Raw genomic sequence first — 17524 nt, 5'->3', positions numbered from 1 at the left:
AGGACCGCAGGTTGGTTCTCACCAGACTGGGGTAGAGGGGTAGAATCCCCTCCCTCAACCTGCGGGTCATGCTCCTGGTGATGCATGCAGCCCAGGACACAGTTGCTTTGTGGGCTGCAAGTGCACACTGCCGGGTCATGGTGAGTTTCTCATCAACCAAAACCCCCAAGTCCTCCTCAGGGCTGCTCTCAATAAATAGGGAGCAAAAGCACAGATTAACAGAGCTACAAGCAGTAGTATTAAACTTTGGTGAGCACGGAATTCGCTTCCGTGCATACCTTTGGTCGAGCACAGCCTCCGAATAGGACGGTGGAGAGTCCAGGTCCACTGGCCTGTGGTAGGCCTGGCTGGACATGTACTGGATCCCATTGTTGACGTTGTAGGTGACACTGCAGTGGTGCGGGTGATCAAGGACCACCAGCCGGGACAGCAGGACAGGGTGCTGCAGTCGATGCACTGGCAAGGTCATCAGATTGTTGCGTTTCCGTTGGTGATGCAGGACTAAGGCAAGGAAGGCCACCACAAGGACGAAAATGACGGAGCTGCCGATGATAGCGTAGGTAATGCTAGGGTAGTAGAGCAGCTGGTTTTCTGAGGTCACATAATCTTGGCCACTGCCTGCCTCTGCAAGACAAAAGGAAAAGGAAGTCTGAGATGTGAGATGTTTAATATAAAACTCCTCTTAACCTACGCTGTGTTTTCTGCTATTGCACCGTGAGACAAAAGCAAGTTTTCAAGTTTTCTTCATACTGTGAAAAATCAGCTTATGAAAAGTGTATGCATGCAACTCAGATTGGCTCACTGTCACTCAGTCCATCCTCACCCGCAGTTAATGCCAGGAAATAAACTACTAGGGCGAGACCATCTGAGAAAGATAAAATCACATGCTGCAGCAGGAAGCATGGGAGTATCTGCCCCATCCTTACCAAGAAGTCATAACTTCTTGTTTCCAGAGGTAAGACACCCAGGTCTGAGGCATAAGCATGTAAGCTAGCTGTACCTGGCACAGCACACTGGAATCCAAGGTGGAAAAGTTGGATTCGTTCAGTTGTCATACAGGAGAAGGAATTCCTGCCTGGGCTTTGGGCCCAGAGAAGCAAAAGGTACTGAAACAATGACTGGACGATGTTTGTATGTAATTCAAGATCCATCCAGATCTTATAAGAAAACACAGCAAATTGAGACAAACGGAAAGGAGGAAAGAGGCTCAGAGAAGCAAAATGGCATAAACACACTGATGCAACTCTGCCGCATCTGAGGCCGGAGCCAGCACCACAGAAACATGTTCTCCTGGCTCCATTGCAGCCCTGTGTTCACAAGATTATACAGCCTTTGAGCACCATTTTCTTTACTGGGGAGGGATAATTTCTATTTCTGCACAGGCTATAACTCCTTACAGACTCAAAAAGAAAAGGACTATTCTGACCAGACATTCATCTATCTCAAGAAAAAAGGAGAAGCCAAGTCAAAACCAACCAAAACAAACCCAACCCCTAGACCTCCAACATCCATACAATTACAAGAGGACTATCCATCCAAACTCAATTTCCTGCTGCAGAAGGCTGGGACAGTAAATCTTAAAGTGTTATTTTCTTTTCTTTCACCTATCAACTAAACCTGCTTTTTGATCACTCAGAACTGCCACTGAGCCACTTACAAATTCCTCTAGCAACAAAACAATGAAATATATACCAACTGTATCCAAATATAATAGAAGAGCTTTCCTCAAGCACCTACTGTACTGCATTGAGATGCTTTGGGTATTTTTCCCAGTATTTTATTTTGGTAGTTCACTTCCATGGTTAAACACCAAACCACATTTTCCAGCATCCCTAAAAATAACTTACGCATTAGTCAGGTAAGGTAACAACAGAAAATAGCTAATCCTTTAAACATCTCTATTTTAAGTCATAGGTACTTCAGTAAGAAGGAATGAAATGGGAAAGACTGTAGTAGAACTGAACGAACATGATTTCTCCTCTGTGAGGGTGCTGAGGCGCTGGCACAGGGTGCCCAGAGAAGCTGTGGCTGCCCCATCCCTGGCAGTGCTCAAGGCCAGGTTGGACACAGGGGCTTGGAGCAACCTGCTCTAGTGGAAGGTGTCCCTGCCTGCGGTAGGAGGTTGGAACTGGTTGAGCTTTTAAGGTCCTTTCCAACCCAAACCAGTCTGTGATTCTATGGTTATCGGTCCTGGTACTGACTACTAAATCCAGCACTCTTAAATAGTTTCACTGTCTTACTGATGATGCCACTCCAACCACAGACTAGAGCTGTGCAGGTCAGCTGCAAGACATGCAGATTTCTTGATACCTAAGGTCACACATCTCAGCAAGGATCCTTACTAAATTTATTTCCCTGTGCAATTGTGCTGGAGAGAGAGCAAAAATCATTGTTTACCAGTCAACACGAGGTCTCTGGCTCAATCAAAGTGAGCAAGGTCTGCATGAAGAATGTAAATCAAACCAGAAAGGAGGAAAGGAATTTACATGCATTAGTAATTTTAATTACAGACATCACATATTGCTGTGGCTTCTTTAATACACTCCCAAAATTCACCACCTGAGAAATGAATTCATATCATGGACAAGGGCTAGCCTAGGGAGTATAGTGACAGGCAGGTCATTTTTATGTGAACATCAACAAGTTTATTTGCAAGAACTGATTCATGCACTACCTGCAATTCTTCACTGCAGGGAAGGTAAATATATTATGACATGCCAATAAAATACCACAGGAGTTTCATTCAGCTTAGCTCATTGGTTACAGTGCATTGGCATAAGAGTGAGAACAGGATGCCTTTGCACGCCGATGAGACTTCATGAGTTACCATGGGATCATTCCACAGCAGCACTGTCCTTTCTCTTTATAATCTCCATTTTATTGAAAGAGAAGAAAAGTGATAGGACTGAATTGTATGTCAACACATTGCCAAAACTTTCAAGGTTATCCAACTGTTCAGGAGAGCATCTTTGAGGTCCTGCACAAAAAAATTCCATAAATCCAAACAGATTAACCAGACTGCTGAAGAAGAAAATACTTGATCAAAAGTCAGATGGTATCTGATGACCAGCTTTAGGACAGTCTGAAACAAAACAGCTATTTTATTTGGTTCTTTGCACGCAACAACCCACATATCTTGCAGAGATTTTGGGTAAATTTGAAATTAACATGCTGATTTGGAGCTTTGGGATTACTGCAGCCAATGAAACATCATTTCTTTGCCAGTAACACTATCCCTTCTCAGGTTTTTAGATCTGCTGCTTGCATTCCCACATAGTTCAATGTCTCTCTGAGAACAAGAGCAAGCTAAGGGCATGCCTACACTACGGACCACAGGTCCATGTGGAGATCTCCAAACCATGAGATCCAGGAACGTGCTGTTTTGAATAATGCTATCTGGTGCAGCCTTTGAACCTGCCAACACAGTAATATTGCTTTTGGGATCTGAATAAACATCTCCATCCATTCAGCTAGTTCTAGGCTGTGTGTGTCCAACATGGAGCTGCACTGAGGGGTACGGATATATATAAGGGGTACTACATATACATAAGGAAAAAATTCTTCCCTGTGAGGGTGCTGAGGCGCTGGCACAGGGGCACAGGTTGCCCGAAGAAGCGGTGGCTGCCCCATCCCTGGCAGTGTTCAAGGCCAGGTTGGACACAGGGGCTTGGAGCAACCTGCTTTAGTGGAAAGTGTCACTGCCCGTGGCAGGGGGTTGGAACTGGATGAGCTTTAACACCCCTTCCAACCCAAAATATGCTGTGACTCTATGACCCTGTGAGGATGAAAAAAAAAACATTTTACCCATCTAGTGCTCTTTCTTGTGCCCTGGGCAGCACTGAATACTTTGCATGGAATCACTCTCCCTCCCCATGCAAAAAAACCAGCTCCCTAAACATGCACAGTCTTTATACCTTTACAGGAACACAGAATGCACCCCATCTCAGAGATGGAGTTCTGCCTAGGAAGATTCAGTTTTCACTGAAATAAAGTGTTCTTCCACCACTGTAACAATCTTATTCTTGCCTTCTGGGCCAAGATGGTACAATCGTAAGGTCCCTTAGCAAAACATGCTTACAAATGAAGTCCAGTGACATTTTACTTCTGCTGTGGTGTAGTTTAAACCAAGACAGACACACTTGCATCTAACCTACCTTTTCCAGCAAAGGCTTTAAATCTAAATCTGCAAAAGATGAAAGTAACATTACCTTGGCTTATAGCCCCAGAGAAGGCACTTCCCATTCAAGGAGAAGAAATTAACTGCTCTTAACAGTCTTCCAAAATGCTCTGGGCAAGAAAACTGCCCTATAGCACAGCTAAACCAAAAGTAGCAGAACTATGAGACAGTTCTGCACACAAGAGACTTTTACATCAAGTTTTTTCTTTGTCTTACTATATATCTCATCATGTTGAAATGAGTAACTTCTTAGTAATTCCTTGGTAACAGAGCCAGGTGAGTATACAGAGATGTGGAAGGGAATAATGAGTACCTAGCTATGCTCATCTTGGCTAGGACAGAGTTAATTTTCTTCACAGTAGCTGGTATGGGGCTGTGTTTTGGATTTGTGCTGGGAACAGCCTTGTTCACACAGGGATGTTTCAGCTCCTGCTCAGCAGTGCTTACATAAAGTCATGGCCTTTTCTGGTCCTTACTCCACCCCACCAGGAGCAGGCTGGGGGTGCACAAGGAGTTGGGAGGAGACAGTTGGCCCAAACTGACCCAAGGGATACTGCACACCATGTCATGCTCAGCATATAAAGCTTTACCCATTAAATTGTCCTCATCTCAACCCATAAGCTTTTTCACTTTTACCCTTTTAACTCTTACCCCGTCCCACCAGGAGGACTGTGTGGGGCTCAGCTGCCAGCTGGGGTTAAACCACAGCACTAAATAGGACTGCCTGAGGAACCTCTACACATTTAGTGCACGCTGCAGTAGGGAGAAGGGGAAATATAAGAACACCTGAAAAATCTTAGCTGGACACGCACCACTACTTTAGGAAGAAAGAGCCACAACTCTTCAGCTCTGCTCTAGTAACTTTCAGCAAATGTTTACACATCATAGAAGTCACTGAACTGAATTTCTAGATAATTCAGTCATCTTCTCCCAGAGGCAGCAGGTATTATCCAGTCAGGTTTAAACAGTTCTGCCTGTTCTGCTATTAAATGTAAATTCACCAATTTCAGGTTTAAATTCATGGAGTATTTATTCTTCGTGCTTCCCCTCTCCCCTTTATGAAGATCTATGTTTTCTAATCACAGCACATATAAACAGTTTATCACTGCCACTTATGCCTATTAAACCCCAGTTATCTGGGAAATGCTGTATCCGCAGATTAGAGATTTTTGCAGTGTAAAGAGCTTTGTGAATAAGTTAGGAAAAGACTGATAAAGGAAACACAACGGGTTGTGCTCGCAGGGCTATCTTATTGACTGTGAACAAATCCGTTGCCTCGAAGTTTTTAGAAAGATCTGAGAGCAACTGCATTAAGTCTGCCAGACACAGGGATGAGGAGCTATTATTTTATCTTTCTCAATCCTCTGCTCAAGCCTGGCGTTTCACAGTTCATCACAGAGAAAGCTTTTGAAATGCATAATCTGAGCAGACATCTGTAGCCTTAATGAGCACGAGTCACGGTCCATCTCCAACAAAGATGCTACTGTAGCAACGCATTTAAATTCCAACTGGCTAAAGAGCAGAGCTGCAGCTTCGAAGGTTAAAGATGACCAAAAAAAATCAAATACAGACAGGCAAAGCCTCTGCCATTATTTTCTTTTTGTGCAAGGAGTTCCTGGGACATCCAGCTACGTCTCCAAAATCTCTTAAATTTCTCATCCTGACTTCACGGAGTTTCATGCTCAGTTACCATTTGCTCCCCTCCCCAGGCAGCCTCATGTTTCCCTTGGACACCTAAGACAAGGATTTGTTTTCAACTGCATTCAAAGTGTGTTGCTGCCCTGCTTTGGCTTTCTCTGTTTCAGGCACTGAAGAGGGATTTGTTATTAGAGGTGTTACACACACTGATCAGAGCTTATCGATGGAAACTGGCCAAAGTAATACAACACGATTACATCTTGTGCTTAACAGGTACTCAGTAAATGGGTAAAATTTCTGGGAAAGCAGCAGGATGAAACCTGTAGATTAGAACTAGATGAGCTCTAAGGTCCCTTCTAACCCAAACTGGTTTAGGATTCTATGACTTGGAACTACATATAGTTGTATAAGTCTATACAATTAGTCAGCAAGGCACAGATAAACCCCAAGATGGTCAGCAGAAGTAGCAGTGATCTCAGCACATCTCATTCAGTGCATCCAGGTGAGTGCATTACCTGTGCCTTCCTCCCCAGACTTAAACCCCTCATCCTGACTGCACGTTACAAGAGCAGTGCTTTCAAGTCTTTGCTGCTACTGAAAGAGCAGCTAAGTCATCAGACTGGAGAGCAAGGGCCTCACCTCCCACATGCCCTCCCCTTTATCTTCTGCAGGGTAGGATAATTACTCCATGAACTTCACACACACAAAAAGAAAAAAAGGGAAAAAAAAAAAGTGAAAGCAGCAAACTGAGCAAATAAGTAGAGAACCAAGAAATACTCAGCAGTAGCCATGGCAACTGAAGTTCTAAAATTAACTTGGCAGTAATGTAAAAACCTGTAAAGCCAAAATCTGCCATCAAGCACAGAAAACAAAAGGTCCAGGCTTGGCAGCTGGATGGAGGCCAAGGAGGAAATTAAAGTGTTACTCAAATGCAATTCAGGATCAGCCCGACGTTGATCCAAGCAGCCCTGCCTAGACATGTGATAGCCCAAAAGGTTAGTGGTGTAATTTGATTAATTCACAGCCACTACAGAAACTATGCCAAAAAGCAGGGGCAGACCATAAAAAGGATGAACTTTTTCCTAATGAAGTCTTCTTCTCTAAATAGAGGGGTTAGGTTACTTCTGTTTGCCTGCTCTTTCTACTTTGAAAATGGAGGGTTGCTATCAAGGAGGCTGCCAAGAAGTTTGTTACTGTACACTTCTCAATGTTTTATGACACCCAGCAAGAGCCTGGTGCACTGACAGGGGCTTCCAGGGGCTTTCACTACTATCACCCTCCTCCCAGGCACTAAGTTTAAACTGAAAATCTCAAACAGCATCACTACTAAAAGGCTCTTTGGTGGACCAAGCTTATAAAATAAAGCAGAGAATGTGCTTCAAAGAAAGACAACCTGTATTGTCTTCACAGCATAAACACACTTTGGGCACTCTTGCCAAGACCTATGACAACTAGCAGCTTCCCAGGCCCTAGCCCCAGTGCAAGCACTATGCCTAAGTGGGAGATAACAGCCACTGATTTTCTACCATAGCCTGCTCGTCCCCCCTCATCTCACAAGAGATGTTCAAGTCGCAAACAGCATTCCCCAACTGCAGGAGTAAATCCAGATTTTGGGTCTCTGGTTGCTGTGCAATCCATTGTGTACACTTAATGAGTAGTACTGTATAGTCTTGAAAGTTAAGACAAAAGAAAGTTTCAGAGCAGAAGTTAACAGAACTGTGTAACTAACCAGGAAGACAAAAGCAGACTCACAGTTAGTCTCCAACATCAGGTTCATCTTCCCATCTTTAAATAATGGCATAACAAGTATATTTCTGACCAAATACCCTTGGCAACACTGGCAAATTTATGTGCATGTGGACCATCCTGTCTTCTGGAAAGGTTAATTGGAATTGCAGAGCTCTGAGGTAGGTAAGAGCCTGGATGTTGTATCAGGTCCCTGCTCCCTGCAGATGCATGCTCTACATACATTAATTTTGAAAGGTCTTAAGCAGTTTCAAGTCAGAAGTATGAAGAAAATAGATTTGTCAAAGGCCATGGGTGGCTTTGCCTTTCATATTCCTGTCTGGCCCTGAGAGTTTAGAATCCAAGTTTCCATAACATGCTCCGCTAACATTCTTTGGTATCATTTGAATACCTATGAGGGAAAAAAACCCCAAAATTAAACCCCATAAAACTCAAAACAAAAAGGTAATTAAAATGAAAAATCAGTGGATGTAATTCTTGTGTTTTTATCATCTATCAACCTTGAAACTAAATATATCACGTTATGAAACTGTCACCTATTTACCTTGGGTGATTTACATGCCTGCAAAAATGCATGTTATTTCAAAAGGATGTCTGGAAAAAGCTCAATGTGGGATGCTGTACAGGACAGATAAATTGCATTTTTACAGCATTTATTCTGGAGGTTGGTAAGAAGAGACATCCTGTTTAGCTAGAGTGGGGACATTAACATTTTCCAAGATGCTGCATTAGTGGTAGGGTGCGTAAGAAGAATAATAAGGCTTGAAGAGAGGCAGTGCACGGTTTACAGACCCTGCAGAGTCAGCTGTACTTGCCAAGAAATACTGCTTAAGTGTGATTTAGATATACTGTAAAGCAATGAGCTTTTAAATTTAGTCTAATCATTCAACGACTATATTTTAATGGCTCTGGTTTTTGGAAAAGCATTAGTAGAAAGTCCATGCCCTGTCTTATGTATTACTATGATCAGTCCTATTTTTATTAGAATTGTGATTAGATGTTGTCAGGCACAAGGTCCACATAGCTTTACTCATTCAAGATAGTGTCCTAACTATTCAGAAACCATCAGCAGGTTGTGATCTTGAGTGGAAAGAAAAAAAAAGAACCAAACCAGACAGCAGAGGCAGACAAGACCTGCTAGGTCACCTAATCCTCTTCCTACAGTCCCATTTCACATCATCTATTCATACCCACCCAACACCCCTTCAATGACTGCTTCCAAGATGCAGCAGAGGAACGGGCAGCAAATCCATTCCAGCAAGAGCCCCACAAGCTACCTCCAGAAAGCAAAAGGAGAGGAAAGCAAGACCATGATGACCGAGAGGATTTGGGTAGACACACAGTTCAAATCACGATGGTGATCGGTGCTTGGTTCCACCAGAGAAAGCACCTGCGTGAAGTTACATCATGAGATACTTTGCTTCTTAAAGTTATCCTGACTTTGCATTACAATTGTTTGATATACAAACTAATGTTTGCTTCCAGCTACAAGCTCTGTAAACCCCGTGTAAACAGCAACAAGGTTTTGCCAAATTGTGGCCTCAGTAGCTTTGCTATGTTCAGGTTCTATCTTCAGGAAGCTGTTAACAAACATCATACTTCGTTGCAAATCAAACTCTGAATCTTGCCTTTAATATTATTAAAAAAAAAGGCAATTAAAAAAAGCAATAAACCATAAAACACAACAGAAAAGATGATAACAATTGGTTGTGAAAGTAGCTATTGCACAGCCCTATTTGGCCTTCCCATTCACAAAACACAGACTGTGTAATGCCAGAGAAAAGGATGGGGAAGAAAAAGTGAAGCAACCTGAGACCTCTGAATTTACATGCTCGCCTGTAAGTCTAAAAAACCCCACTACAACCTTCACCCCTTACAATCAAATAACCCAAAACACCCCATAAAATCCATATTTGGGTTATTTCTCTGAGTGAGCTGACAAACCTGCACTAGTTTCACCAAGCCTGTCTTCAGACACACAGAAAAAAAGCCTGAAAACCCCCTCATTACGACAAGGATGGATCTCCTCTTTTAAAGAATTTTCTCTCACTTGTTGCATGATCCTATCCTACTGCTGAGTTCAATACAAGTTCGTACTTCACTGACAATTCTATATATTCTGCAAGACTTACAGGGTCTCACCAGAGCAAAGCAAAGGGGGAATCCCCTCCCTTGACCTGCTGCTCACGCTGCTGGTGACAAAGCCCAGGACATGGTTGGTATCTGGGCTGCAAGTGCACACTGCCAGGTCATGGGGAGCTTCTCACCACCCAACCCCCTCAAGTCCTGCTCCTCACGGCTGCTCTCCAATACAATCTCGCCCAGCCTGCAGTTGTGCTTGGGATTGCCCTGACCCAGGGGCAGGGAAGAAGGAGCTCATCTCTCCATTTCATGCGTAGAGGAAACTTGGATAGCTTTCCTCTGTGGATGGGCTCAGTGTAACATTTCAGACAGTAAATCAAGATATTATAGTACCTGGGAGTTTATCCAGAAACTTCATTCCTCTTTTTGAAATATGCATTATAAGAATTTTGGTCTCACTTCAGCAAGTTTTCATATAAATAAATTAAGCAAAAATATCTTTAATTACAGAATGAATTAAATTGCTGCACTTGATGAAAGGCTGTTTATTCAGCACTGACAAACGCAGCCTAATGAATGTGAGAGTGCCAGGTTTTATTCTCGCTGAAGATGCAGTCTTGCTTTTTGTTTCCACAGAGATTGTGGAAACATTTATTTTCCCTTTGACCCTGGCTGACTGCGCTAATCATGCTGAATTGTGCAATTCTTGATATGAAAAGTGTGTGTTCAATGCGAGAAAGAAAAATGCATTTTCAGATTTGTATGAAGAGGCAAGAATCATAATTATTAATCACTACGTCAAGATAATTACTGTATGCAAGGACAAATGAAGAGATTTTGGTAGTATACTTATAGTTCACATTCTGCATGAAAAGACTGGAGGCAAATAATAAAGATTAGCACAGCTAAGCATACTTTAAAAGGCACAGAATTAGCTAATGTGTCACATGAAAATGAACCTTTAGTGACAGAATCTCGGTCTAATGCACTGCAGTGGTAAAGAAGGTTAACAGAAAACTGGCTTATCACAAGGAAAGGATATTAAACATATTGTTGTGTGATTCTACAAAACACTAATGAAACCGCACTTGAATGATAGCATCCATTTTTTGGCCAGCTTATTTGAAGACAGACAGAATTAGGCTGGTGAGAGTACAGTATGAGACAATGATGATGAATGGAGAAACAGCGCTTAAATATCAATAGAGAAAACAGTATGATTTATTTAGTCTTGAGAGAAGATGATTAAGAGGGGACATGATCGAAGTATTTATAATAGCCATGGGTTATAAACATTAAGCTCAGTGACTCATTTTTAGATTGTTGAGCAGATTAGAACTAAAGGCAACAAGGGTAAAAGGGAATAGATGCAGGGCAAATTTAATGATACACTTCACAGAAAGAAGAGAAAATAGACGAAGTGATGTGTCGGGATATATTTAAACAAAAGCTGTGCAACAGTATGGAATATGTACTGGGGAATAACCACATCACGTGGGAAAAGGTTCTAGGGAGGTTCTTTTATAACGGCTGAAACACGTTCCCATAACACACACCCATATAGGAGCATCTGCAGCAATTTTAAAAATCATTCTTAAAAAAAGTTGCAGAGTATACCTCATTTTAAACAGGAAGAAACAAACACATTTACGACTGCTCCTTTTTAGTACAGATGCAAATCATTAACTTGTACGTAATTACTTTTATAGTACTCTTCCCTCAAGTATACATAGACAAATCACAGAATCATTAGAGCAGTCCAACAAGACAGGCAAACATCTTCCTTTCCTAAAGCCCAAGGCTTAAATTAATACAATGATCCACCTAAAGCTGTAGAGCTAAAAACTGTCAGCCAGGATCAGTCAGGAGTCCTCAGCATCCATCACCATACCCTTCTCTCCACACAGATAATTGAATGGATTATTTACATTTTCTTTACTATTGTAAAGGAGGAGGCTTTATTACTTTACTGTTAAGGTGCATTTAATTATCCTGGAGCAACTCTGTGCTGTCCTCCCCAGCACTGTGTGATATTTTAACAAGCCATCCACATCGTACATGCATTCAAGATGGAGATGGATTTAACATGCCTACATAATAGCTAAAAAGCCTGACTAAACACAAATCAGGAAAATAAAAAAACAAAAACAAAAAACTGCCCCCCCCCCAAAAAAGCAACTCAAAAACAAAACCCCAAACCCAACCAAACAAAAAATCAAACACCAAAAAAAAAAAAAAAAAAACCAAACCCCAAAAATAACCCCAAAAACCCAAACAAAAACCACACTGGATTCTAGACTAAGTTGAACACACCAAGTATCTAGAAAACACCGAATAAAACCACAAAACAAGTCACATACACTCGTTCCTTCTGACTCCTTGCTCCCTTTACAAACCATTTTTCTTTAATTTTTCAGCTACCTTCTGTTTCTATAGACAAGGAACCCATAAAAAAAGACCTCTGGAAGCGAAAGGCTGATCTCAGTATCACTGTGTACAGCCATCACTCTTGCCTCACGCTACTGAAGATCAGGATGGTTTCTCCACCTCATGCTCACCTGTGTATCACTCTACATCTTTCTCTTTGAACCATTTAAATACATGAACAATAAAAGCTGCAATTCACTTTCACTGGGCTTTCCACAGAAGTTTCAAGAGCCAGAAAATCAGAACATAATGGTTATCTATGAATTACACAATCATAGCACCAACTAGGTTGGTAAAGACCTTCAAGATCATCAAGTCCAACTGTTACCCCATGACTGCCAAGTCCACCAAGTGTTTTTGAACACTTCCAAGGACGGTGATTCCTCCACTTCCCTGGGCAGCCTCTTTCAATGCCTGAGCACCCTTTTGAGAAAAAAATTTTTCCTAATATCCAAACTAAATGTTCACTGGTGCAGCTTGAGGCCGTTTCCTCTTGTCCTATTACCCATTACTTAGCAGAAGAGACCAGCCACCTCCTGGCTCCATCCTCCTTTCAGGTAGCTGCAGATAAGGTCTCCCCTGAGCTTTCTCTTCTCCAGACTAAACACCCCAGTTCCCTCAGCTGCTCTTCATCAGACCTGTGCTCCAGACCCTTCACCAGCTCCATTGCCCTTCTCTGGACCTGCTCCAGCACCTCAATGTCCTTGTACTGAGGGGCCCAGAACTGAACACAGGACTCGAGGTGCAGCCTCACCAGTGCCAGCACAGGGAGATGATCACTGCCCTGGCCCTGCTGGCCACACTATTGCTGATACAGGCCAGGATGCCGTTGGCCGCCTTGGCTGCCTGGCCACAAGCTGGCTCATGCTCAGCAGCCATCAGTCAGCACCCCCAGGTCCTCTTCTGCCAAGCAGCATTCCATTAAGATGACCTGGGAGACCTCTACATAGCAAAACCAGATCCTAAACAGTAATTTTCACACTCGAGTGGAACTACCCTGCCTCAGGAGTTTCACAGCAGTTCTGAAAGGATTAAAGAAAAAAGAGCAGCCTCCATAACTAAGCCAGCTAAAAGTTTAATTAAATACAATTGCTTGCTGTGCTTCCTTTCCCCAAACATCCTCATGCATATTCATCACTGTAATTACAGCAGTAAAAAAATCCACAACTAATTATTCCACGCTTCTCATCTTCTATATGCCTCGAATTTTTACATAATTACTACTGAAATTAATTGCAAGTTTGTTAATTTTGCACTTTGTCCTTTCAAGCTTAATTGAAAATTAAAATTTCCCAAACCAAGTCATTCCTGAAAGCACGGTGCTTTTACCTCCATTGGTGTCATACACCAAAACGTTCTGTTAATTGTTTCTCGTAACAAGGCAGAGAGTACTAGTAATGTAGCGTAGAGGAGTACTGTAAATTTCACCACTGAACATAAGAGAGTATTACCCTAATACACATTTGCTGTACGCTTGTTAGTTGTACACTCTTCAAATAAAAAAGATTTAAAGGTGCCTGCTGCCAATTGGCTTCTCATGCAGTACATGAGCACGTTATCCCCGAAGACATGACTACTCCATCTCTGCCAGTTAGCTTAGATCAGACTCAAACCTGGAATTTTCTTTCCCTGTCATTCCGACATAGCACCCAATATCTCAAGGGTGACTGATGAGTTGGGATGTCCAGTCCTACAGCAGCTTTTTTTTTTAAAGTAACAAACAGGCTGGGGGAGCTGGGCCTCTTCAGCCTGGAGAACAGAAGGCTCAGGGTAGACCTTAGAGCAGCTTCCAGAGCCTGAAAGAGACAAAGGAAACCTGGAGAGGGGCTTTTGACAGATAATGTAGTGACAGGACAAGAGGGAATGGCTTAAACTGACAGAGGGGAGATTGAGATGAGCTCTGAGGCAGAAGCTCTTCCCTGTGAGGGTGCTGAGGCGCTGGCACAGGGTGCCCAGAGAAGCTGTGGCTGCCCCATCCCTGGCAGTGTTCAAGGCCAGGTTGGACACAGGGGCTTGGAGCAACCTGCTCTAGTGGAAGGTGTCCCTGCCCATGGCAGGGGGTTGGAACTGGATGAGCTTTAAGGTCCCTTCCAAGTTGGGGAAGAGGAATAATCAAGTAGGAAAGCCAGATTTTTAATTGGCCTAGAAAAATAACTGCCCAGGAGCACACACTGTGCATGGTAACTTTTTAAATCAACAGGTCAGTCTTTCAAAGCTATAAGCAAGCATTTAACAGTCTCCTTATTTTCTAGGGTAGTCTACTTCAGCTGTACACATGGTGTTTCATTCATTTGGGATATGCCTTTTATATAGGACACCGTACAATGCAAAATCTTGCCGTCTACTGAAAAAGCATCTAAATTCCATGCTGTGGCAGTGGAGGCACTGCATGCGGCCTCAGCAACTTCCAGAATGTAACTGGTACTTAAACATGACCAGCAACATTTCTTGGCAAACCAGAGGACATTTCAGAGGCCTACACTGCACAGCCCCATAATCAAGTTAGCCCCATGTCCTTAGTACTGCACAATAATGGCAATACTGTCTTTTTAGCCCATTAAAACAATCCATTACTGTTTAAACCAAAACAACAAAAAGGTCAACTCATCTGTATTTCAAACACCTTTTCCAGCTTAACTCTATAGCCTCAATCTTTCTTGGTTTAATCAAATTTAAGTTTTTTCACCTGTCAAGAAATCTTACCAATGTTTAATCAGCCAGCAGATTTTCGGAAAGGAAAGCAGGAAGGGAAGCATTACCACTAACTTTTCTTCCAGTTATCTGGAACCAAGACTGTTATCCTGTGTTTAAGAAGAACACCTCAAATCATAGGATCACAGACTGGTTTGGGTTGGAAGGGACCTTAAAGCTCATCCAGTTCCACCCCCTACCACGGCCAGAGACACCTTCCACTAGAGCAGGTTGCTCCAAGCCCCTGTGTCCAAGCTGGCCTTGAACACTGCCAGGGATGGGGCAGCCACAGCTTCTCTGGGCACCCTGTGCCAGTGCCTCAGCACCCTCACAGGGAAGAACTTCCCAGTATCTAACCTAAATCTCCTCTCTGTCAGCAGATGCAGTAAAACAACAATAAAAAAGAGCTTCAAAAAGACAGGTAAGAGCAATTCCACCCCAAACACGTCCAAAATGGTTCAAAATATTGTTGCAACAAACGTCACATCCCAGACACTCAATTCCATCACCTGTGTTGGAAACTGCTTTTCAGAGCACATGACGAGTGCTAAAGGCTTGAGCATTACAAAGCTGTATGACAGAGCAAGGGTTAAAGCTGTGTTGGACCACATCTAAAGTAAGAGACAGAAAGGGACTTTAATCAAGTCAGGAGGAAGTGTACATCATAATCAGCAGAGTTGCTATTATAAAGAAGGTGGAAGCTTAATAGCCAAGAGGAATTCCTCATTTTGAAAGTCCTCAGTAAAGAGCCAATTGTGAGTTCCCAGGGTGGATGGCAAGTAATTAAAAAGGTAATTAAAAAGAAAAAGCATTGAAAGTCAAGAGCCCAAGAATGCCAAAAAAGCACTTTAAGTAATTGTCATAACGACCTATGATTAGTGATCCCTTACCAGTAAACCAAATGACTAGAGTATTTGTTCTGTCTCAGTAGTCTAAGGGCTGTTGAACCTGTGAGCCACATGTGTACTATTAACTAGGAGGTTCTGAACAAACTAGACCAGTACACTGTCAGAAAGCAAAGATTTCTTTTTTACAGGTAATTTGCAATTCAGTGGGGAAGAATCTCTACTTGTTTATTATGTCCACTTTAAAAAGTGAAGCAAAACATTAATTCAGTTACATACTTTCATAGACTACTGTTGAATACTTATCACACAATACTGCAAAGCTCTTTGTAAGTCTAAACTTTTCTTAACCAAAGACATTTGGTTTTTCTTCACTCTGCTAACAGCCAGCAACAGTGTTACACAGACATACACACAAAAATACAGCCAATGGTTTTGAGTGAAATTCTTCAAGGTTGTTGTTTGTTTGGGGTTTTTTAAATATACTCTGCACCTTTCACCTGATGGAAATCTTTTATGCTCTTCTTCAAAACTTAGAAAATACCTGCTAGAAACATTCCAGGCTAGTGCATATTTCCTGAGGATTGCTCCATGCAAACCAATACACTAAGAAACACTTTGAAAGAAGAAAAAAAGAAAAACAAATCAGATTATGTCAGTCTTGCAAATGTTGAACTGTCATTTAGCTCAACTACCCCACCAGAATACTTCTACTTTAATTAAGTATCAAATCTGTCAAGCAGGCATGCACATTTAATTACTGCTGTGGTAATGAGCTGGTTTCCCCTTGAAATCAGTGAAGGTTAGCAGGATGACCTCAGTTTGATGGAATATCCTTAGTCTGGCAAGACACCGGACACAGGAGTTTGTCCACTATGGCATGTTTTAAACATCATTCTCAGTAATACAGTACTCACAAAAAAGTACTGGTTTAACAAGTTTTATCCAAATGTACCTGTGGTCTATGGCAGCAGCTCATCTGATGGAACCAGATGACATTTCAGGTCCTTTCAAACCGTAACAGTTCTGTGATTCCAAAGAAATGGCCTATTCAGCCTTAACTTTGTTAGCTCAGTGACAGTGAAGCTGATGACAGAAGTCCGTAAATATTTTTAGGTTGGAGTGACATTTTTCTCTTCTAACTCATTATTCTTACCATTTCACTTGGTCACCTTGGTACAGGAGCCAGGGTCAGGAGACTTCATGCAAAACAGTCAGAGCTCTCACAGGGGATGATGGGCAGCATAGATATAGGGAAATTTTTTTAAAGAAAAGAGGAAACCTAGAAATCAAGTTTGAGCCAGAAGTGCAAGTAGAAGTGACTGAAGAAGAGTCTTTTATCCTGGAAGTGACTGGAGAAGAGTCTTTTATCATGGAATCATAGAATGAATTGGGTTGGAAGGGACCCTAAAGCTCATCTACTTACTCCACTAGAGCAGGTTGCTCCAAGCCCCTGTGTCCAGCCTGGCCTTGAACACTGCCAGGGATGGGGCAGCCACAGCTTCTCTGGGCACCCTGTGCCAGCACCTCAGCACCCTCACAGGGAAGAACTTCTTCCTAAAATCTCATCTCAATCTCCCCTCTGTCAGTTTAAAGCCATTCCCCCTTGTCCTGTCACTACAGGCCCTTCTAAAAAGCCCCTCTCTAGCTTTCTCGTTGGCTCCTTTAGGCACTGGGAACTGCTCTAAGGTGTCCCCGGAGCCTTCTCTACCAATACCCTGAGGTCCTTCTCAGCTGAACTGCTCTCTAGCAGGTCGGCCCCCAGCCTGTGCTGGTACTTGGGGTTCTTTATTCCCAGGTGCAGCAGCCTACACTTGCCCTTGTTGAACCTCATGAGGTTTCTCTTTGCCCAATTCTCCAGCCTATCGAGGTCCCACGGAATGGCAGCACAGTCTTCAGGTGTTATCAGCCAGGCTCC

General features: G+C 42.6%; 1 protein-coding gene across 1 annotated transcript in view; it reads right to left on the bottom strand.

Annotated features, from left to right (window-relative positions):
- The window catches only part of LDLRAD3 (low density lipoprotein receptor class A domain containing 3), a gene marked incomplete at its 5' end in the record, with an annotated part of 47824 nt that overhangs the window by 2673 nt on the left and 27627 nt on the right, over window positions 1-17524 (bottom strand). The window contains one exon of the mRNA XM_010024443.1: window positions 279-624. Within this exon, the coding sequence (XP_010022745.1) occupies window positions 279-624 (346 nt within the window). The remainder of the gene's footprint in view (window positions 1-278; window positions 625-17524) is intronic.

The sequence above is a fragment of the Nestor notabilis genome, unplaced genomic scaffold (assembly GCF_000696875.1).
Source record: "Nestor notabilis isolate BGI_N333 unplaced genomic scaffold, ASM69687v1 scaffold7321, whole genome shotgun sequence".
Classification (NCBI taxonomy): Eukaryota; Metazoa; Chordata; class Aves; order Psittaciformes; family Psittacidae; genus Nestor; species Nestor notabilis.
Note: the sequence above shows the minus strand (reverse complement) of the source record. Positions and strands in the feature narration are given on the sequence as shown.